This window comes from Populus nigra, chromosome 6 (assembly GCF_951802175.1).
Source record: "Populus nigra chromosome 6, ddPopNigr1.1, whole genome shotgun sequence".
Taxonomy (NCBI): Eukaryota; Viridiplantae; Streptophyta; class Magnoliopsida; order Malpighiales; family Salicaceae; genus Populus; species Populus nigra.
In genome coordinates this window covers 4,079,047-4,102,754 of record NC_084857.1, presented here as the reverse complement: position 1 = coordinate 4,102,754, position 23,708 = coordinate 4,079,047, and the positions used below count along the sequence as shown (strand labels likewise).

General features: G+C 33.2%; 2 protein-coding genes and 1 long non-coding RNA gene across 3 annotated transcripts; 1 reads left to right on the top strand and 2 right to left on the bottom strand.

Annotated features, from left to right (window-relative positions):
• Positions 1–2,346: 2,346 nt before the first annotated feature.
• On the bottom strand, positions 2,347–5,983 carry LOC133695641 (syntaxin-31). The gene is made up of 6 exons (XM_062117555.1): positions 5,582–5,983; positions 5,251–5,501; positions 5,024–5,169; positions 4,757–4,795; positions 2,892–3,089; positions 2,347–2,736 (listed from the first exon to the last, which is right to left on the bottom strand). The coding sequence occupies exons 1-6, from the start codon at positions 5,838–5,840 to the stop codon at positions 2,577–2,579; spliced, it is 1,053 nt and encodes a 350-aa protein (XP_061973539.1). The 5' UTR covers positions 5,841–5,983; the 3' UTR covers positions 2,347–2,576.
• A 1,411-nt stretch (positions 5,984–7,394) lies between these two features.
• On the top strand, positions 7,395–9,629 carry LOC133697173 (large ribosomal subunit protein uL10). Its single transcript, XM_062119574.1, has 5 exons — positions 7,395–7,849; positions 7,944–8,012; positions 8,519–8,617; positions 8,724–9,116; positions 9,222–9,629. The coding sequence occupies exons 1-5, from the start codon at positions 7,592–7,594 to the stop codon at positions 9,363–9,365; spliced, it is 963 nt and encodes a 320-aa protein (XP_061975558.1). The 5' UTR covers positions 7,395–7,591; the 3' UTR covers positions 9,366–9,629.
• Positions 9,630–19,422: 9,793 nt separating this feature from the next.
• LOC133696087 (uncharacterized) lies at positions 19,423–20,233 on the bottom strand. The gene is made up of 2 exons (XR_009842606.1): positions 19,732–20,233; positions 19,423–19,645 (listed from the first exon to the last, which is right to left on the bottom strand). It is a non-coding gene; the product is annotated as an uncharacterized LOC133696087 (long non-coding RNA).
• Positions 20,234–23,708: the final 3,475 nt, after the last annotated feature.

The following is a 23,708-nucleotide window of genomic DNA, read 5'->3' as shown; positions in this document are numbered from 1 at the left end:
AAGATAGAAAAAAAGAAAGATAAGAGTTAATTCATTCAAATTAAAAGCATCGAAAATTAAAAAAAGAAAAAGAAAAAGGATAGATAGAAACCAACATCAAATTGAATTGAAGGACTGGAGATTATAACCAAGAAATAATTAGGCAATGCAAGTACTAGAAGATAAAATATAGAGTTTAAGGTTAAAAAAAAAAAAACAGAGAGAGAGGTCCAGAGAATTTGATAAACAAGTCACACATAATTGCAAGCCTTGTCTTTTTGCATAGCAAAGAGAGGTAGAATTGTTTATTTTCATGCTTCCAAACTATACCGAGAACTAACAGTGGAATGTGTGTCCTTAATGCGGACACGACACTATTAAGGCAACATTCTAGCGTCATGATCATTGTCTTTAATTTAGGCAAGAACGAATATCTTACTTAAATAGTTGGTGAGGGTGTGTTGGGTTCTCCAAGCTTTAGCCAAACACGCCCGTCTTGCTCGGGACACCTGCACTCGTGTGTTTTTTCTGGCTCTCCCACCGAACAGGACCTTATCATCCAGCCCCTATCCCGGGTGCATTGTTTGCGCAACGTAAAGACCGATCCATGTCGAGAAACCTTGAGGGAGATGATGGGCCCGGGGGTACACGTGTACACCGTATGAGTTGCAGTTGCCTTGTCGCTTGCGCTTGGCCTCGCATGTGCCTTCAGGAATATCATGAAGGATGGATATCATGTAACGTAAGTAACTGACACATCGATGCTGGATGATGAGGCCTAGCATGCTCTTTTCGGCCTACCGCTTCGAATTATCACACACCATTCAGTCTTTTCGACGGCTTCATCTATGATCAAATCCAAATCTATCACGCAAAATGAAGAGTTGAAATTATTAGCCTTGTGTCTGCCATTAGTGATTTGTTATGTTTTCAACAGAGTTTGTTTTTGCAGCGTATACAGCTAGGTTCTCTCCTTGTATGCTTAAGCATTTAGTATTCTGTCTCACCACATAGAGGATGGGTGGTCATCTTTAGCGCCTGCACTGACCAAAGTAACCACTAATTAAATTGCAGAACATATATATATATATATATATATATATATATATATATATATATATATATATTCTCCCTTACACTTACTATAAATAAATGAAGCAGAGAACAATAGTTTGTGCCAATAATGGCTGAGAGATAACCCGGAAATAGACCAACAAGATAAGAGTTTTTTAAAAGCCAACAGATGTCATATACGTGAGGATTTTGATATAGAGGAAATGCTTTACGAGACAAGACCAAAGCCTAAAAACCACTTTGAACCAGTTCAGAAATTACAGGAGCGAAGATTCGTGACAACGTGGGAGGCCTTATCTTGCTATAAATAATAATTCAAGATGAGATTGCAAAGGAAGAAACTATTTTCCTCCTCTCTTTGCATGTGCAATCAGCCACCGCCTTTTAATATCAAGCTATGGTTCCCTTTTAGTCACCCCTTGTCAGATCATTTGCCAATAGACCAAAAAAAAAAACACGAAGCTGAAGTTGAAGTTAGCTATTGCAATCTTGCCAACGTGACAAACCTTTAGTTCTCTGGATTTCCACTTTCTATACTTTATTAGGACTTTCAGGCTCAGTTTGCGGGGAACAACAGATTGAGTCATCCACTACGAATTAAGTGAAAAAGGAGATTCTGCAGCAAATTTAACTTAGTGGCTGATTACTTCTCCCAGCATATCCTTGACACTATTCTCAGCTTACTCATCAATGAATTAATAGCACAACAATCGTTTGGTTGCTTCTAAATCAATATATGAACAAGAGTAGACATGTATGGAGAACTTGCACCGAAATCAAATATTACTTGCTTTATTAGATAGTTGAAACAAGGATTGAGTTCCCCACCAACTAGATGGGTGCGCCATCATTCACTTGAAACTGAAAATTAAGTTTTCTTTACAAACTGACTAATTGCACACTCTAAAAAGCATCCTACTTCAAAGAGTTTTAATTCCATTTGATAGCCACATTCTTGAAAGGGTTTTGGCATAAAAAAATCCTATGAATTGGAATAATGAAAAATCCTCAATCTATCAAATGTGCCCCTGTAAAAAAAAATCATCATCAAATTGACTCTACACGTTTCTTCAAGGTTTGTGGGAAAAGTTTTCGGTCTCTTTATCTTTTAATCTCACGGCGTCAAACTGTAATTAAACATCTAATGGCAATGAATTTTGTTTGCACTCTAAATCCAACCAGAAGTACATGGGCCGCCGCTATCTGTAAGTGCAGAGAGAAGAAAAGCATCTCTTTAATCAATGTACTGCCATTTCGTGATGCAACAACAATCACAGAGTCAAATAACGGAAGTTTAACAATTGCCTAATCTATGCATATGCTTCAGTAAATATGGCTTCGGGGAATATAGCTTGAAGCCAAGTTCGTTTACACTATAAATGATATCTCAAGAAATTACAAAACAAGGGATATTATCCTCACAACAAGGCAACCTACATATCTTAACTAGTAAAATAGGAAGGATCCGAGTATGCCATTTAGCTGCGTATCTATCAGTGGGTCAAATGGTCCCAATTATACATTCAAGCCACAAACAAGATGAATACAATGAGAAAAAAAATTATAACAGCAAAGATCTTCATCATAAGCCACCTATTTGATGATATTTGGTTCAAATGCCTCAATAAAGAGCCACGAGCATTCTCAACGTTATTCAATGACTCGTCCATGTTATCATCAATCCTGATTAAATCAATCAAGCTGATCTTGTTATGAAAACAAAAAGATATTGTACAGTCTAAGTTTCTTAAAGAGATCAAAGAACAGATGGATGATGAACTCTTTGTACATGTTAAATAAAACATGCAGACAGTAAATATCCAAGAAAAAAGCCAGACCTGATAGCCAACTGCCCTTGCTCTACAACCATGGTAGCCAAATGTGTAAAGATCCCACCAAGTTCTGAAATTGTTGATTCCACATTGTGAAGGGCAACTGCCCGGCTTTCAGTATAGTTCTCCTGTCTTGGATTTACCTGCTGCAACATGGACATTTCCATGTGCTGGGAAAGAGTGTTGTCCACAGCTGGCCTTCGTCTGAGGTCCAAAGCAAGTTGTTGATTAGCATTAGAACCCATTTCTAGTTCAAATCTTTGGAAACTAAACCACTTTCGAAAAGCCATATCCAATGCATGGTGAAATGGGAAATTGGCTGCTGAGGTAAGTACATAAAAATCAAGTCGATTTTACTGAAATCCGGTAACCAACAGAGCAAATTCACTTGGTTTAATACTTGGTAACGCCCAAATAAAAGCACCAGGCATCATCAGGCACTGTATCCAAGTGTAATCCTCTTAATGAGAGGACCTTGAAGGATAAGCAGACAAGGTTTTTGTGTTGAGTGGAGGAGGCTAGCCTTGTTTCTAGCCAACTTTTGTTTGTAGAGGAAAATTAAAAGATGGCTACGAAGTGGCAGTTAAGAGAATGGTAACAGACCACAAGATGAAGTTTGAAGTGAAAGAGAGTGCCTCTCAGTCAGAATTGGCATTACTGTCAAGGCTTCACCACTAACATTTAAGGCTTGTTGGGTATTGTGAAGATGGAGATGACAGACTTTTACTTTCTTAGTACCTGAAGAGTGGAGCTCTTTATGATCATTTACAAGAAAGAACAACATTGAAAGGAGCAGAGGGATAAATTCGGTGGAAAATGAGGATCAAGATTGCATTGATATGCAGTCCCTCTGATAATTCACTGAGACATCAAGTCTTCAAACATATTGCTCAACATGAACAGGACAACAAGAGTTTTGGATCTTAGATTGTCATTCATGGGTCCTCAAACTAAGCAGGATTGGTGATTACAGGTCAACAAAGGAAGCAGGAACAATTGGGTACCTTTATCCTGAGTGTACTATGGCCTGAATGTATCAACTGAAGTGATGTCAATGGCCTTGGTGTGGAATTGTTAGAGTTTAGAGCTTAAAACTTTTGAAAATAAAGAGAGTTGTGTTCAAGGATGATGATAATGGAGGGACACCAACTAGTTTTAATTTTGCAGTGGCTAAAATTATGATTAGCTGAGATTTTGGGTGCCATGATTGGCCCAATGGCACTTAATGGAGCAAAAACAGTGGAATTGGTGGCATACACAGCAGTGATTGCGTTAATTTGGAAGGGAAAGATAGGCCAACAATCACCGACATTTTTTCTAATTTGGAGCAAGTTTCATCACTATGTGATAGCAGCCAGCAGCTTATCTAGCGGTACAATAACTGTTTCAGATTGAAATTTCATTTTTCAAGTCAAAATATTCTTGGAGAAGAGTAAGGAGATGACTCCATCCTTTTTTAGCAGGCAGTATCTATTTAGCCTCTTCTAGTACAGTTTATATACCGACGATACAAAAAAGAAGAAAAACAACAGAAACAGGTTTGATTTGGAGATACTTGAGTGGCTCAAGCGAACACTGCAGATACAGCATGGAGTATGGACATATCCAAAGCCTCTATAAAGCCCGTGGTGAAATTGATGCTATTGCCAGCAATTTACATGCAAGCATGCTTTTAAATTGATACGGGTTGAAAGGCATGACTGCGTGATACATGTGTTAAGGAAAAGTTTTGGAAATGAAATGATTAGGAGCCGTGAAGTCGATAATTAGATACCGCATCAAATTAGTCAACGAATACAAAACATTACTTAAAAGAGAACATGTAAACAGAAATGATCAATCATGGCATGTACAAATGTAAGAAGACATACCTTAATTGGTTCCCAAATTGAACATCAGTTGGTGGCAATCTGGTCAGAAAGAGAAATAAAGGTGAATCAAATACCAGCAGCTACTACATTGTACGATACAGTGGAACTTCTAAAATGCAATTGATTTAATATCGACAAGAATTACAATCCAAATCTTAAGCAAAACATTATAAAACCAATATATGGATTTCAGCCGGCCAAAATTCTTATAGCAACCAGAAAAAGACCCCAATAATATGGCAAACAAAACACAAACAAATTACTTACCCAGACGGCTGTGAATTGGCAAATGTATTAGATGGATTTGACCAAGGAGGTGGCTCAGTCATCGGCTTCGCTTGACGCAGAAACGGATTCTCTCTCGAAACATTGGTAGAAAATATCTGTTTTCTATTCTCATGAGCCTTAATATTCTGCATTATTGAAAAGAAATAGATCAGGTAAATTCTAACAAACAAACACTAATAAATAAACAACATTTGCAAAGCACAAACCTCAGTTCTAGTAGTTAAAACATCTTGAAGCCGTTTTGTAGCACTCATAAGTTTACTCTTCAAATCATCACAAACAGTTGTTGAATGAACAAGTCTATCTTCTGAGTAATTCCCATCAGCTATTTCCATATTTTGAATCGTTTGCAGATCCGTTAAGGCTGCATTTAACGCCGTTATATCATTCTTTATCAACACTGTTAATTCTTGTATCTCCACGGTTGGATCATTAAACATTGAGGACCTTTTTGCCACTGCCAAAAAAAATCAAGGATCAGTATAAAATTGTTACATTATGAATCAAGGAGGTCAATTCAGGGAGGGACTTGGTTACATTGGGCGAGCCTGGAGATCTTTTGTGAGGTTTCGTGGACGCCTGACCCAATTAAGGAAGCTTTTTTGTTGAATTCGGATCTGGTAGTAGAAGAGAGCAGTGGTTTTGAAGGAGAGTAATTATTTGCTTGATGAGGTTTTTTTTTATGAACGGGTGCGATTCCCCCAATTTTTTTCAGGGTTTGAGTTATTGAATGAAACTCCGCCGTCCGATCTCGGTATTTTGTGGTGGAGGTGGTGGTTGTGGTGGAGGAGGTCATTTTGCTTGGTCTCCGACTCCGAGGTTGTTAGAGCGGCGGTTACGGGTGGAAATCAGTTGTCAGGGAGGACAATAAGCTACTGGGTCTGGACGTGAAAGGAGGACTCAGGAATACAGGATACAGGACCTGGGACTTATATTATCTGCAATATGAAATGATATTTTGAAAAGCTAAATTAATAATATAATATAAATATAATTTTTTTTATTATATTTATTTTCATAAAAAAAATATTTGAAGAGCCAATTATATTAGAGTGAAAATTTTATTATTTTTTAATAAATTTAATATTTTTTTATATGGTTATATTTAATAAGTTTATTTTTTTAGTGCCTCATTTTATTGGTTTTGGTTTTTTTAAAAGGTATATAGAAATAATATTTATAAAAAATATATATTTTAGCATTATATTTAACACATCCCTTAAAAATTGCAAAATAAACATAAAATAACCAAAATAATATTTTTTAATATTTAGCTTTTCATTGAGTACACCGTTGAAAATGCTCTTAAAATAGAATCATTTAATAAAGTATATGAAAACAATAATATTTTATTTTTTTATTCTTACTCCATTGGTTAGGCTTTGGATATTTCTGGCCTATGAATTTGTGCTCCACTGTTGATATTATTTTAAATTAAGAGTAAAGTATATTAATATTATGAATTTATTTTTAGAAATTATAATTTTTTAGTTAAAAATATAAAGATGGTATATGTGTTTAATAAAATAAATAAAAAATATATAAATAATAAATTACAAAATTTAATTAAATATTAAAGCGAAAAACTCAACTTACTTATGGTGTGGTATGTAAAAAACAGACATGTATATAAATATCTTACCATAATTTTTATTTTATTTTTTATTTTTTATTTAATTTTAATTTTAATCCTCGAATACATATGATTTTTGTTCTTTTAAACATACTATACAAATACAATTTATTTATTTAAAATTTAAAAAATAAAAATAAACTCCAATGATCTCTTTAAAGTGTAAAATTATATCAATAGTTATTAAAATTAAAAGGTTCAATGATCATTGAATATATTTATCAGCAATTGTTTCTAGACACTCCCTAGCCAAACAATTTTAAGTTTCAAATTTTGTTTTGAATACAAAAGATAAATTGAAACTCTATCAATTTTCCAAGATATCTTCACACATCTTTACTTTTGATGTAAAGGAACCATTTTCGTTACAGGATAGATAATTTATTATTCTGTCAATCAAAGACCTCTGATTTTGGTGAATGAACCAATTTTCCATTATTTTCGCTTCAATGCCCCCAATATCTATCTATCTATCTATATATATATATAAAGAACAAAAAACAGCAAATTCAACTGCACTACGAAGTACCGAGGCCCAACAAGTACCAAGTAAAACCCCATTATAAGGCTGGTCCGGTAACTAGACTCCGGAGCCCAAGTCAGCAAACAAGCCCAAAGAGTAAGGAAAAGTCACAGCCATCAGATAACAATCTAAGAAACAAACACCAACCGTCCGATCTAGGTCTCCTACAAAACCCATCATAAAAACACATTTCATCTCTCACAAGCCTAGCATCTGTATTAGGGTTATATTCATTTTTTCCTTCTACTTTCTCCACCAAATACCTCAGAGGTTAAAGAGACAGCCGCGGTGTTGCTGTCCGCCTTGACAGAAGTCTAGCTTCGTGTCTTGGCCCTATTTTTGCTTTGGTCTTTACCTTCGTCTTAGTTTTAGAAACCAAACTAGTAAAAAAATGGTGAACAAACTATCAAAGGCTGATAAGAAAATCGCTTACGATGCTAAGCTGTGCCAATTGCTGGATGAGTACAGCCAGATCTTGATTGCAGCAGCTGATAATGTGGGGTCTACCCAGCTGCAGAATATCAGGAGGGGTCTTAGAGGTGACTCTGTGGTGCTAATGGGAAAGAATACCATGATGAAGAGGTCTGTTAGGATCCATTCCGAAAAAACTGGAAACAAAGCTTTCCTCAACCTTATCCCTCTCCTCCAGGTGGGTATATAAAGATACATGTTTTCACTCTCTTTTATCTGTGCTTGAGTCTGTGGTTTTTGTTTTGATTAATTTCACTATTTTTATTGAATAGGGCAACGTTGGATTGATTTTCACTAAAGGTGATCTCAAGGAAGTGAGCGAGGAAGTTGCTAAGTACAAGGTGCACCAAGCTAATTCTAACTCTTCATTGTTTCGTATGATTGTTGATTTACGTTGTTAGTCTCTTATTATGTTTGGTTTTTAGTCTCTTTTTTATCCTACCTTCCGCACCATCACAGAAACTGTCTAGCTATATAATTTCGTGTTGTTAATGATTTTTAGTTAGGCTTTTGCTTGTAGGCTATGTCAACGAAGTTAGGAAGCCTAACATATACTAAAACTCCCAGTTTTGGCTTGGGTTTGTTGCGATTTAAATAAGTCTTAGCAACTTGATGGTAAAGAACAACTTTACAATTGCTGAGTTGTCCTAAGTGCTATGCAATAATGGTTTTCGCTCAAATTATGCATCTGCGGCTAAGTGCATACGAGAAACAAAATGTCTTTATGAATTATAGTTTTTTAAGTCGAGGGAACAAACAACTTGTTGTCTGGTAATTGATCTTGTTTCCATTTTGGTGGGTTGTGACCTTTTCTAATGCACCCCACCCTTCTAATTTGTTTAAACAGGTTGGAGCGCCTGCTCGTGTTGGTCTGGTTGCACCAATTGATGTTGTTGTCCCTCCTGGCAACACAGGGCTTGACCCATCCCAGACCTCTTTCTTCCAGGTCTGTAACCTAAATCTCATTATGATTATGTTTTTGTCATCTTTTTTTCAATTGGAATAGACTTTGGGGCGTATTTGTTCTATATTTTAACAGTTTATTTTTTCAGGTGCTTAATATCCCAACCAAAATTAACAAGGGTACAGTCGAAATTATCACCCCAGTTGAGTTGATCAAGAAGGGTGACAAGGTTGGCTCTTCTGAGGCGGCTCTGTTGGCAAAGCTTGGCATTAGGCCATTTTCTTATGGTCTGGTTGTCTTGTCTGCTTATGACAATGGCTCTGTCTTCAGCCCTGAGGTGCTGGACCTGACAGAGGATGACCTTATTGAGAAGTTTGCTGTAGGTGTTTCAATGATCGCCTCGTTGTCTTTGGCCACCTCTTACCCAACCCTTGCTGCCGCACCACACATGTTCATCAATGCCTACAAGAATGTTCTGGCTGTTGCAGTTGCAACAGAGTATTCTTTTCCACAGGCAGAGAAAGTGAAAGAGTTCCTGGAGGTTTTTAATTTGTTGATTCATTGGCTGGACTGTTTACCTTAAGATTTAAATTGTGTTTATGCTTTCTGTTACTGTAAAATGTGATAATGTTTCTGTTTGATGCAGGATCCTAGCAAGTTTGCTGTTGCTGCTGCCCCTGTTACTGCTGCTGCTTCTGGTGGTGCCCCTGCTGCCGCCAAGGAAGAGGAGAAGAAGGAAGAGCCGGCAGAAGAGTCTGATGATGACATGGGTTTCAGTCTGTTTGACTAGGTTTTATGTTGGTTTTTATCTATTCAGGAATTTACCGTGTTTTGGTGGAACATCTATTAGCTTCCTATATTGCTGTTTTTGTTATCCATTTCTAGGCAAGTCATTAGTTTAATGTTGGTTTTTCCGTGATTAGTATTTCACTATTTTGAATTCTGTTTCTCTTGTGCGTTTTATAATGGTCGTGGCAATACCAAATTTCATCCCATCCCCCTGCGCTGCCCTTGTAAAAAAGTCCGATATTAAAATAAAAGTTCATTAGTAAAACACGTTTGCCCTGCTGGAAGTGTTTTTGTATTCTTCACTGGAGTTGGTGTAGGTCTGGCTTTCATTTAATTGTTGTCTTTGAATTTTCCTTGATTGGTGACTCCCATCTTGATTTAAAAGATATGTTTTTCTTCATCATTGTCTATCAAGGTCACAACCTCTAAACATGGTCTTCCATAAGATCTCTGGGAATTTTCGATTCTGAAATTTGGACTCGCTGGCCGGAAGGTTTAATCGAACTGAAATCATTTGCCTATAACAAATACTGTCTTTGCTGTTAATTTCAGTAGAGCCATTAGCCATGGGATTGATTTAGGCTCGTTTTTAAAGCATAATTTATTTTATATATATATATAAGATTGAAGGTTGAAATTAACAAAAAAAAAAAACTAAATTCTTGAGCCAGATATGTAATTAAAAAAAACTATAAAATATAATTTCCAAAACAATATAATATCAAAGGGTGAAGCTGTAGATGGCTTAAATTAAAAAAGAAAAAGAAAAACTAAAAAAATAGAAATCACTATTTTAATTAATAGTATTTTGTAAATATAGCTACAATAATAATTATGGCACGTTATTTAGTACTTTACTAGCTTTGATACTCGTGTGATGCCGCGGGTCATTTTTTTTAACATAAAAATTTTAAAATCTTGAGTTTTTCTACAAAGTTATACCCAAGAATCTTAGATTTGGTTGCAACGCTTGACCTAAGAGTAATATTTATAATATTAATAATAAAATTAAACTTGCATGACCCAAGTTCAAGTGAGTTTGGCTGTAACACCGGACCCAAGAATACTAGATGTAGGTTTGGCTATAAGGTCGTGTCATAAAAGTGTGATAATTAAAAAGATTAATTAAAAAAAAACAAAGAAAAAAATCAATATGAAGGAAAAAACTAATGAAGAAAAAGAAAAAAAAAACATTGAATTTATTGGGTCAACCTTTTAAACCAGGTTATCCCGTAAAACCTGGGATTTGCGTCATAAAAGCTTGATAACTAAATATAAAAAAAAAATGACGGGTTTACCTAGAATTAACCGGGTTAACCTATCAAACCAAGTTAACCCGTCAAGCCTATGATACGTGTCATGAAAGTATGAAAGTCTGATAATTAAATAAAAAGAAAATTAACTTTAACAAACTAAACTAAATAAAAAAAAATAACTCGTCAAATCAGATTAACCCATCAAACCCGAGATTTGTATCATAAAAATTTAATAACTAAATAAAAAAATATTTAATATTAACAAACTAAATCAAACAAAAAAATTTCATTAAAAAAATAAAAAAAACAAAAGAAAAAAACAGTTATATAATATAATACAATATAATAATAATAATTATTATTATTATTATGAAAAAACATAGGGAAAATTTAAAAAAAAATGAAAAAAAAAATGAGGAAAGCTAAAGCTAAATTCTCAACCAACTCAATATTAAAAAAATAAATTTAACAAATATAATTTAAAAAAAAAACATGTGGGGGAAACACTGTAGCCAAACAAAAACTATGTAAAAGAAACACTGTAGTAATCCATGATATTTTTTTTTAAAAAAAAGCTACAAAGTTAATCTCTCAACCAGCTCAATATATAAAAAAAAAACCGAAAAAGGTATCTAAAAAAAAAAAGTCAATTTTGGGTAAAAGAAATGAAAAAAAATGTACAAAAAAGGAAACAAAAGCGGAAAAAAAACACGTGGGGAAAGCTGCAGTGTTTTAAAGAAAAAGACAAAAAAACTAAATTTTCAACCAGCTCAATAGTAAAAAAATAAAATCAATAAAAATAATTCTGAAAAAAACAAAACAAAAAAAAAAAAATATGTAAAAAATGACAATTTTGGAAAAAAAAAATAAAAAAACATATGAGAAAAGCTAAAGCTAGATTATCAACCAACTCAATATTAAAAAAATAATTCGATAGAGATAATTTTTAAAAAAAATATATGGGGAAACACTGCAGCAAAACAAAAACTATGCAGGGGAAACACTGTAACAATCCATATTGTTTTTTTTTAAAAAAAAATCACAAAGCTAAATTCTCAACCAACTTAATATAAAAAAAATAAAATCTACAAAGACTATTTTGAAAAAAAAAAGAATAAAAAAATCATAAAAAAAAGAAAACAATGTACGAGAATATTATAGCAATCCACAATATTTTAAAGAAAAAACTACATAGTTAAATTTTCAACCAGCTCAATATTTAAAAAAATTAGCAAAAATAATTTTGAAACAAAAAAATTTAAAAAAAAAAGAAACAAAAAAAGAAGAAGAAATCAATTTTGGATTAAAAAAACATGTAAAAAAAACAAAAGCAAAAAATTTTAGAGTATTCTATAATTAGGATGAAAATAATTAATAATTCAAGTTTTTGCAAATACCTTTTGCCAAAGGCTCCTCTTCAGAATAGTTATCACTAGTTACATGCCCCGCGCGATGCCGCGGGTCAATTATTTTTTGCATTTTAAAAATAACCAATATCTAAAAGTGTTAGGTTTTTTTGTAAAGTTATACCCAAGAGTCTCATGTTTGATTGCAGCGCCTAACCCAAGAGTAATGTTTATAATATTAATAATAACATTAAACTTGGGTTAACCCTTAGCATAAAAGTATCTGGACTGCAATACCAGACCCAATAGCATTGGATGTGCGTCTGGCTACAAGGTTGTGTCATAAAAGTGTGATAATTAAATAGATTAGTTAAAAAGAAAAAAAACCAATATGAAGAAAAAACTAATGAAAAAAAGAAAAAAAAATATGAATTAATTGGGTTAGCCCTTCAAATCAGGTTAACTCGTCATACATTGAATTCGCATCGTGAAAGTTTGATAATTAAAAAGAAAAAAACAAATTAATGGGTTAACCCAGAATTAACTGGGTTAACTCGTCAAACCAGGTTAACATATCAAACATGGAATCCGTGTAATGAAAGTTTGATAACTAAATAGAAAAAAATTTAACATTAACAATTTAAATTAAACGAAAAAAATTAATTAAAAAGAAAAGAAAAACAAAAGGCATCAGCCTTTTCACTGTGGACTGCACTGTGCAGTCTACAGTCAAAGGCATAAAAAAAAAAAACTAAAGGCATCAGCCGAGAACTACTTAGAAAAAAATTTAACATTAATAAACTAAATTAATTAAATAAAATTAATTAAAAAGAAAAAATAAAAGAAAAAAAACCTCTAAGAAGAAAAAAAACTAAATAGAAAGAAATTTAACATTAACAAACTAAACTAAACGAAAAAAATAATTAAAAAGCAAAAAAAAAAAAATTCAGGTTAACTCGTCAAACCAGGTTAACCTGTTAAACCCGGGATCCGTGTCATGAATGTCTGGTAACTAAATAAAAAAAAAGTGAACATTAACAAACTGAACTAAACAAAAAAAATTATTTAAAAAGGAAAAAAATCCAGGTTAACTCGTCAAACCATGTTAACCTGTTAAACCTAGTATTTTGTGTCATGAAAATCTGATAACTAAATAAAAAAAATTTAACATTAACAAACTAAATTAAACAAAAATATTTATGAAAATAATAATAATAAAAATTGATGGGTCAACCCGGAATTAACTAGGTTCACCCGTGAAACCAGGTTAACTCGTGAAACTCGGGATATGTGTCATGAAAATCTAATAACTAAATAGAAAGAAATTTAACATTAACAAACTAAATTAAACGAAAAAAATTAATTAAAAAAAACAGAGAAAGAAGCAAAAAAAAATCTCAAAAAGCATAAAAAAACAGCTAAAAAAACTTAGACAACTTAAAAAAAAACAAAAACAAAAACGCCTAAGGAATCAGTGTTTTACTGTGGACTGCACTGTGCAGTCCACAACAAAACACTGATTTCTTTTAGCTATTTATGAAAGTTTGATAACTAAATAGGAAAAAAAAAATTACAGGTTAACCCAGAATTAGCTGGGTTAACCCGTCAAACCCGGAATCCGTGTCATGAAAGTTTGATAATTAAATAGAAAAAATTTAACACTAACAAACTAAATTAAATGAAAAAATTAATTAAAAAGAAAAACCAGAAAAAAATCCGGGTTAACCCGTCAAACCCGGAACCCGTGTTATGAAAGTTTGATAACTAAATAGAAAAAAATTTAACATTAACAAAAAAAATAAAGAAAAAAAACAGCTTAAAAAAACAAAGCAAAAAAAAAAAAAACAGCTCAGCGTTTCACTTTGGACTGCACTCGAAAAAATAATTAATTAAAAAGTAAACCAAAAAAAAAATCTGGGTTAACCAGTCAAACCCGAAACCCGTGTCATGAAAGTTTGATAACTAAATAGAAAAAAATTTAACATTAACAAAAAAAAAATCATTAAAAAAATCAAAGAAAACAAAACAGCTTAAAAAAAACAAAACAGCTTAAAAAAAACAAAAAAAAATATAAAAAAATAAAATAATTACTCAGTATTTCACTATAAACTTACACGATAAAATAGTGAGCAGTTTTAGTTTATTCTTAATCTCACTCTACCATGATTGAAAGTAGGGGTGAGCAAAAAAACCGATAAACCGATTAAACCGAGAAAACCGGAAAAAAAAATAACCGAAAAAACCAAACCGAAAAAAAAACCGAATTAACCGATTAAAAAATCACAAAAAAATTCCGGTTCGGTTTCTAAAGTCTGAAACCGATTGAACCGAACCGAACCGAACCGGTTCAATTAACCAGCATTTAAAAAAAAAACTAACTGTAAATACAAACATTTCCTAACCCTAGCCCCCCCCCCCCACCCTCTCCCTTCTCTGTCTCTCACTTTACCCTCTCACTTCTCTACCCCTCACCTTGCCCTTCCCCCCCCTTCCCCCCCCCCCCACCCTCTCCCTTCTCTGCATCTTTCTCACTTTACCCTTTGCCTTTGATTTTCCTCCCCTCCCTTATGGATTTGGTTCCTTTGGGTTTTAATTTTCTTGTTGAGTCTGTGCCACAAATGGAATTGGAATAGTAGATCCATTCCTCCCTTCTCTGCATCTTTCTCACTTTACCCTCTGCCTTTGATTTTCCTCCCCTCCCTTGTGGATTTGGTTCCTTTGGGTTTTAATTTTCTTGTTGAGTCTGTGCCACAAATGGAATTGGAATAGTAGATCCATTCCTTTTCTTTTGTTTTTCAAATCCGTGGATTTCTACAACCCCCTGCCATTTGATTAATTATAATGAAATGGATGAACTTTTCCTCGAACAATCAACGCTATGTGTAGTTGAACGTTGTTGCGGTCAAGGTTGTAGGAGAAGCAGAGAGGACCATTGGGTTTGAACCGGTTTGGAAGGGAAAAAACCGAACCGAACCGAACCGAAATTAATCGGTTTGAACCGGTTTTCGGTTTGGTTCGGTTCAAAAAATTAAAAATAAATAAATTCGGTTTGGTTGTTTATTTTGGTTTAAAACCGGACCGAACCGGAAATGCTCAGCCCTAATTGAAAGGAAAGAAGAAGACTAGACTGATCCTAAACAATCTCAGACATTGGGCATGACATCTGTGGGTTCCTCGTCATGATAGCATCTCAAGGGAGATACTAAATGAAAAGTCTAGAAATATATATATATATAAAATATATTATATTAATTTCTTAGTATTTATTGTATATGTTTAAAGAGGAGTGCTAAATAAAATATTATTTTTTTTAAAAAAATGCTATATATATATAAAGTAAAAATGCTCAAACAATATTCATTTTTTACTAATTTTTTCTCCTTGACTTTTTTTTTAATTTTATGCTTTTTTTGTTTGTTTTTTTATGAAATTATCACAATTTCATGACTTGTATTATGAATTTAACAAGTTCATTAGGGTTGACCAAGGTTCTTTTTTATAATTTAATTTTTATAATTTTATTATTTAATATTAAATTAATTGATAATCACCTTATTTATTTTAAACTTATTGAGTTCAGTGGTCATATCTAGTTGTTAAAAAATAATAAATACAATTGGCTATTCTAAATAATATTTTTCCATTAAAGTGCATATATGTGTGTGTAAAAGTTATATTTACATTATTTAAAAATAAATAAATTTAATAGCATCTCTCAATGGATATGCTCAGATGGCCCGCCCCTGATCCAAATCCAACATTTGGCAGCCTGTATGCAAGTCTGGAGTACAGAGCCTCGTTTGATTTTTGGAGTGTTTGTTTGTATAATTCTTTTTTATCTCTGTGCTGCTCTTTCAACTGTAAATGGCAAAGTGAATTATAAATTATTCTTTCAAGTTTTGTGAATTGAATTAAATAAATCATCTAGATTTAAAAATTAATTAACTAGTTTTCTAGTCATTGTTCATCATACTTAATTCAATATTACTTTCTTCTAAAAATTGTCTTCTTCTCTCATCAATTTTTTCATATTATCAATTTTTTTAATCTCTTTATATATATATATTGGAAAAGAACATAAATGAATTGAAGTTATGAATAGATTTAAAAATATAACGATTAATTAATTAATTGTTAAAACTAAAGATTTTATTTAATTTGTTTTGCAGAACTAAGACTAGTTTATTATTTTTTTCATTGCAATGTTCCAATATTTTTGGAACAAAAACGATATAATTTTTAACATGTTGCAGTTGGAGCTGATTGCGTGATTCATGTTGATCTGGGGAGAGGAGACTTCTTGGAAACATCGCACTTAAAAAAAAAACCTAACCTCTTGTAAATTACTTTGAATTTGTTTTGTAAAGAGAAATATTTCGTATATGTATTTGTTTTTCATTGATGTTAAAAAACTATAGATAAAATATGGGTGTGCTGGCTTCGATTTAGATTTAGATTTTTGTTTGACTCTGGTTGTTTTTAAAAAATTATTTTTTCATGAAAACTAAAACATTAATTTTTATATTTAAGTTAATAAATATAAAAGAATATAATAATATATTAAAAAAAAAGTTGTATAGAGTGTGTATTGGATTTAGCCTATGCATGTGTTGGCTATAAACTATAATGGCACTTGCTGTGAATGCCTTAGTTTTATGTAGCTATAACTTGTGTGGCATGGTATAACATTTCTTTTTTTATATTATTATTATTATTATTATTATTAATGTGGGTGTTTGGGTCAATTTATATGCATCTCAATTAATTTTATGGGCCCTGAAGTTAACGATCATGTAAACCTCCAATAACCCTAAGATTTGTGGGACTCAAACTAGTGCTCACTGTGGGTGATCATTTTCGGTTCGGTTTTTATAAAAAAAAATTAACTAAACCGAATTTTTTTTGTAAAACAAATCGAACCAAAACCGGTTCAAATCGATCGGTTTCGGTTTGGTTTTTTAGAACAAAAACCAATTCAAACCAGTTTGGCTTGATTTTTTCAATTTGGCTTGGTTTTTTGTGTTTGGCTTGGTTTTTTTCCGGTTTGGTTCGGTTTTTTCAATTTCAGACTTATAAAACCGAACCGGTCGGTTTTTTCAAAATTTTAATCGGTCTAATCGGTTTTTTTCACGGTTCAGTTTATTCAGTTATTTTTTTTTCAATTTTCTTGATTTAATCAATTTTTCAGTTTTTTTACTCACTCTAATCCTCCGAGAACAAAATGTTCTAACATTTTTGCATACCTAGCTAATGGTCTGATTTTCTATGGCTGTTTCCATGTGGTCAAGGATAGGGTTTGAAATTTGCCTAGCGATAACGGGGTGCATTTATTCACCCAGATCTTGGCTTTTCTTCGTGAAGAAAAAAACATTTTATTGGTGGATAAATTGGTATCTTATTATCATTAATTAGCCATGGTATATCGTTGATTATTTTGTGTCATGTTAGTGAAGGTATTGATGATGAATAGTATTATTGGTTTAGAAAATGATGTAAGTGCATGGAAAAAATTGTTTCCGGATGAAAAGAAATTATATGCATAAAAAGTTTGACTGTGGCTTCTGGAAACTCAAAAATATAAGTAAAAAAATGTGCCAAAACAAGATTGGATCGAATGGGAATAGTCTCGATATTGAGCTTAAATTCCAGCTATATTTGGGCTGGTCCAAGAGACTGGAAAAATCATAATGATTTAAAAATATTTTTTTAAAAAATTAAAGTAAAAGGAATTATTATTATTTTTTTAAAAAAAAAATTAAAACTCAAATGTAAAACACCCTGAGTCATTTCACTTTCAAATAACTGTTCTTACACTATTTGTCCTTTATCTTATCAATCACGTTTGCTCTTTCTTTTAAGTGAATTTTCTTTCAGTAGGCTGTTTCTTAATTAGAATCATGTCCTCAGTCAAGGAACTCGTGTATGGATTTATTAACTAAGAAGGGTAACACTCCTCTAGTTGGATTTGCACTTTAAGAGCTAAGTTGTCTTTTGGATGCTCAACTGTGAAAAGAAAATGAAAGGAGAATAAAAGAAAGTGTCATCGGAGACGGATTTTATCTATTGATTCATTCCATTATATGTGCTAGCTCGTCCTCCTCTCATCAAGAAAAGCGATAACGCTTCAGAGATAGCGATGATCACTAAGGCCCTAGCTAGACTCCTTAAATGACCTGCAAAGGATTTCTACATCATTGAAAATGTGTGCATGATATGATTTTGCTCCTGTAAGAGATAAGTTTGTTCTTGATGGTGCCCATCAGAACGTGTAGTGAGTGGTTGAGATGTTGGTATGCTCATGGAGCTCATTATTCATCTTATGGTTGAAAAATAAGTGTTAGTATCTGTCACTCAATCCATTCCTTGCCATGTTGAAGCTGGACTCTGGCTAGTCTAGTGGTCACAATCTCACGAGCAGGAGCATGGCTAAAATCAAATCGCAAGCCTAACCAAATTGATTTTCTTGGATTTCATTGTTCACAGGGATAGATATGGTCCCGAAGACGGGATCTTATTTAGTTTGTCGGGTATCTCCAATTCATGATGTCCATTTTCTAATGGGTTCTCTGACTATGAGGGGATTATTTCCATCTCTTTCAAATCTTCAATGACACAACTTCCACATTTGAAGAGGGTTTGGACTGCTACTTCCCTAACTTAGAGATCAGATCAGTGTCTAGCCCAGTTGGGCTGCTGTGAATAATTGAAGAATTTATTTAACCAATGACTAAAGGACCTGGTGCAGACTCTGTTCCCCCTCTCTTTTAGGATATAGATTGATGCAACTTGCAGAATTTTCTTTTTCTGAGAATCTATATAACCTGTTTATTTGGCAAGGTATAAGTAACTCGATTATTTGTCTACGCAGCGCACTGTGTTAGTCAAAATAAGTGGCTAGTGTCTGACAGATGGGGCACATCGCCTGTTCGATCTATGCTTGCATTCCATCACAAAATTTGAGGATCGTCAGCTATACAGCCATTTTCATGTAGGGCCGTGCTTTTATATCCTCTGTACAATTAACGTTCAAGTATTGGGAGCGAGAAAAATGAGAACATTTCATTAAAATAAGAAACGAATCAGAGGCGATACACATCTTGTAATCAAGGGAGGGGGGTGTTAAGCGCGAGTGCAGTCTCGAGTCTCGACATGAATATCCTGTCCCGAGATCTTGTTTCCCATGTAACCTTAATCTTTGAAGTGAACAATGCCGCTACAGTTGATTGTAATGTCTATCCACAGCAGGATCATGTAAGACCAAGGCAGGCTTTAGTTTCTTTATTTGTTTGTCCAAGAAACTTTTGCTGCGTGATTATTAAAGTGATTAATTTGCGAAAACAGACGATTCCACCTTTCCTTTCTTATTTTATATATTTTGTATTTCAATTTGGTTGTGAGATATATGAGATACATGGATTTGGATAAGGATGGTTCGAGAAGTCACAAGACAAGAAACGGTCAACGAAAATACCGAGTATAATTTGAAGGCATGGCCGGACAAGAAAATAATCGACACAAGAGGAACTTGAGAAGCAAGGGAAAGAATATTTGCGATTCTTCAATTGGTTTTTGGAGAGATCATTTCGTAGACGAGTGGTTTAAATTTGACAAGCCAATAAATTCTCTTATCTTTTAGTATTTATTTCGACAAAATTGAGATCACCCGCTTCTTCATGCTTCTGCTTCATACAGATCAAATTATCAAACAAGAACAGGGTGCTCACGGAATAACTGTTGAAAAAGTTGAGATAATCATGAGCTGTACCTGGGTTGGAGTTCTGATTGATTACTTGAGCCACACGCACTTTGTTTCTCTATTCAAGGGATACATACATTATATATATATTGGATGGATGCCAGTAACGTTACTTATCCTGATTCAATTGGGATTTGAGTGTACGGCTTCTTTGAAGTAGTGGATGGATGCCAGTAACGTTACTAGTTAGATGCTCGAAATCTCCATTCAGCGGGCGAAATTGGTCAGTATTCTACTCGTGCCCCATCTGCAACATTTTCTAAGCAGCACTTTCGAAATTTTAAGATTCCTCAACCTTTCCTTTTTCTTGTCTGGCGCTGGATAAGATAAGATAAAAAAATGAACAGCGAGAAGTTAAAAAAAAAAGGAAAAAGAAAAGGAACAACTTGATGAATCAACCATAGGCCCGAATCATGCTTTCTTGCTAGGAAACCTGGGAGTTAGCTCACCGTTGACTGCCCTCAATGTCAAATAAAAAAAACATACCCATAATCAGAAAATAATAAAATAAACAAAGTTCACCAACCTTTTTAGGAAAATATATATATATATATATTCCGCGGCCCATAAACATCATTCTACTCTTCTCTAGCTAGACGTGGAAGCCAGTGAAATCCTTCACAGTTCCAACTGTGAAGGCCACGTGTCGGGAATCCAACTGCCCTGTCCGTCGCCGCTAATGTGACCCGATTTGTCCACATATATCCGACAGGTAGGGAGTAGATAACGGTGGGGGGTGCACGTGATTACCATGCCACGTGTTGGGCTTTGGGTTCACATTCATGTGCTTCCCCCATGGTTAGTTGGCATTCAAAAGCGCGGTGCCGAGTTGGATGCCACCATGCCGAGTCTGATTTGCACCGGCAATCCTGTTTGACACGTGTAATAATCCAAGAACGATGGCACTAAATTTCCTCTTTTTTTTAAAGGCGGCAAACGAGGTGATTGGATCCAACTAAGAATGTTTAAAGGAGAAATCAAAATCCAATTAAACAAGGGTTGCCCTTTGTTTAGAGCATCCAATACTTGACATAAAACAAAATACTTGTCAAGCACTAATCAAATTAGTGCTTATGAGACTTGTCAAACACTAATTAAATTACTGCTTATGATTTGAACCAAAAATAATATGAACAATGGTTTTTCTATTTTTTATAAATTAAGAAGGTTTGCTATAAAATATCTTTAAAATGATGATACATGTAAAAAAAAAAAAAAAAGAGTTCACGAATGCCCAGTCTAAACGCGGACAAAATGAATTTAGCTACGTGTCTGATTTAGTTACTCTTCCGCGTCCTGCTAGCTTCTTGGTGTTGCTGGTCTTGTTCAACCACCTTCATTGTTTTAGTGTGTCAAATCCAATCTTTAATGCTTCAGTAATGTTTTTTTTTTTTTAAAATATATATCTTATACTTGCTAGATTTGTCGTTACTGGGACACTTATAACATACTAGTTTATATGGTGGCTCGAATAAAAAAAAATGTTAAAAAATATTTAACTATAAAAAAATTATTTAGATTGTTACTAAATCTTGTTTAATAAATTAATTTTAAAATTACCCAACTCAATCTCTTCCTTAATACAGGTTTAAAATCAAACTATATAGAAGTTGTTTTGATTTGACTCCGTTAAATTAACAAATAAAAAATAACATAAACAATTAATAAAAAAAATGATTTGATTAAAAAAATTAAAACCACCTTATTTAATATTAAAAAGATAACAAGTTAAATTATACAGGTTTTACAAGTTAACTCGTAAGATCTGATATTCAAATTATAAATTCTACTAGATTTAAAAATTTTGTCTTTTTAAAAATTATTTATCACTTGATTATAAAATAACAAAATTAAATATTTGTAAAATTGAACACAAATTAAATATTAAAATATTTGTTTGAGACTGATAACTTGTAAAAAATAAATTAAAATAATTTACAAAGACAATTTTTCAATTAAATAAACGTGTGAAAATGAAAAAAAAAAGGAAGGGGAAAATTACAAAAAGGATTGAAAAAAAAAATAGTTAGACGAGTTGTCGCCTCAACTATTTCAGATATAGGAAGTGATTCTTACATAGAACTCAAACAATAAAAAATGCCGACATGTATTTAAATATTTTAAGAGTCGTGTTTAATCTATCTTTGAAAGTTGCTGCATCTTCAACATATCATTTTGACTGGTTTTTACCTTCAAAACTAATAAAAATTCACCACATAATTTGTATACGATCAAGTTCATATATATTTATAAAATCTTTTAAAGAAAATAAAAAAAAACCAATTTTACCCCAAAGCTTGCTAGGTATGGAATAACCTACACGCAAGATTAGATTAAATCTCGGTTTATCTATCTCGCAGTGAGATATGTTTTAAGCATATAAAATCTGAACATAATCGTGGGTAAGCCACGTGATGTATTTTTGTTAATTTTAATTTCTGACGGCGAGAAACTGACGAGAAAATATATCGAAGATACACTAACTTTTTAAGAATTAGCAGGATGCAATCAAATAGATAAGGGATAGATTGGGCACAATCCTTGAAATATAAGACACGTGAAGCTATTTCTCTACTCGAGCAGCGAGGTCCTGAAGTGTCTATATAGTCAAGGGTGCACTATTCTGGTCCATCTAAAAAATTACCGAACCCAAGACATTGATTTAGTTCGGATTTAAAATAAGTTTTGGGCATAAAAAGCCAAACTCGAAATTGGTTTGTTTTAGTTTGATTTTTGAATTTTTTTTCCTCCTCGAATCCACCCAAAAACTGATATATTGTACATGTTTTTTTTAAAAACAAACTTAAGATTAATTGGACTTGAACATTCATCCCCTCATTAACCAGACCAGTGTAATTAAACTTAGTTTGGTTAGCAGTTTAACCCAATAATCCAAAATTACAGACTTAGCCTGAGTTAAATTTCTTGTCAGGTTGAGAGTTTACTCAATTAAACTTAGTTCTTCCAATTAAAACTCAGATGAGATATAATCTAACTTAAAAAAATAAAAAACAACCTCATTTTAGATTAACTCATTTAATCAACAACTTCAATCTTAAATCAAGTTATAGAAAAGGTCAAGTTTTAATCAACACCAAACGAGGGCATATTTCTTCTTTCCCGTTTGAGCTAGTTAGTCCTGCGTGATTCGTGACTGGCTCGTAATCTGGACAAGGATATGCAGACGATAAGAGGTTCAGTCCTCCATTGGATACTAAAATGATGACACGCACAATTACTTCATTTAACTCCGAATGAGAAATATGTTCCCTAACAGAGAAAAAAATGGCTCCATGTTATCCATGTCTAAAATGATTGGAATGGACCCAAGATGCCTAGGAGTAGTAAGAGCTGGACGACAGATCGGGAGCCGCGTTTTCTTTGAAAGTTTTTGGTCCTGCTGTAATCTTTTGACCATTTGCTGTGCAGTCATTTCCTCTAAAAACACGGACTGATTCTTAGGAAACAGACAGTGGCTCTACTGCGATTATAGATTTTAAAAGGGTCAAAAAACACTTGATGTCTACCTGGTAACGGTTACTGTTTGAAGTTGAACAGTAAGTAATATTGACCGGTGGAAAATTAAGGTCAATGATCAAAACGGTAACTTCAGGGTAGGGAGCAGACCGTAATTTCGCGGTTGGTAATTAGGAAGAGATTTTTGTTTTAATGAGAGCAGGAGGTTCCTGTCGCTCGCCCTCCTTAGATGTTAATTCGTGGATTATATTCAACTGCTAAGAAAAACGAATATGCTGTCCTGGGTTTGTACTTCCTCGATTTTCCTTCAATTTTCCATCCATCAATTTTCTCTAGGTTTCATATAGTAAAGAAAAAGAAAAGAAATTCATTTGTTATCGCGATTTAACCAACTTTATATTTCTCAAAGTATTTCTCAGATTTAAATGAGCATTTCCAAGATTACAGTCAAAAGGTAGAATGTGAAAACATTTGAAGTATTTGTCTGAAAACACGAACGCAGGATGCCT

What these genes read in the sequence shown, in the direction of transcription:
- LOC133695641 (XM_062117555.1), bottom strand. Translation starts at nt 5,840, where the DNA reads ATGACCTCCTCCACCACAACCACCACCTCCACCACAAAATACCGAGAT. An exon ending in GATCTCCAGGCTCGCCCAAT is followed by an intron (nt 5,502 to 5,581) that starts GTAACCAAGTCC and finishes TTTTTTTGGCAG; the next exon opens with TGGCAAAAAGGTCCTCAATG. An exon ending in TTTTAACTACTAGAACTGAG is followed by an intron (nt 5,170 to 5,250) that starts GTTTGTGCTTTG and finishes TCAATAATGCAG; the next exon opens with AATATTAAGGCTCATGAGAA.
- LOC133697173 (XM_062119574.1), top strand. Translation starts at nt 7,592, where the DNA reads ATGGTGAACAAACTATCAAAGGCTGATAAGAAAATCGCTTACGATGCT. An exon ending in CCCAGACCTCTTTCTTCCAG is followed by an intron (nt 8,618 to 8,723) that starts GTCTGTAACCTA and finishes TTATTTTTTCAG; the next exon opens with GTGCTTAATATCCCAACCAA. An exon ending in AAGTGAAAGAGTTCCTGGAG is followed by an intron (nt 9,117 to 9,221) that starts GTTTTTAATTTG and finishes TGTTTGATGCAG; the next exon opens with GATCCTAGCAAGTTTGCTGT.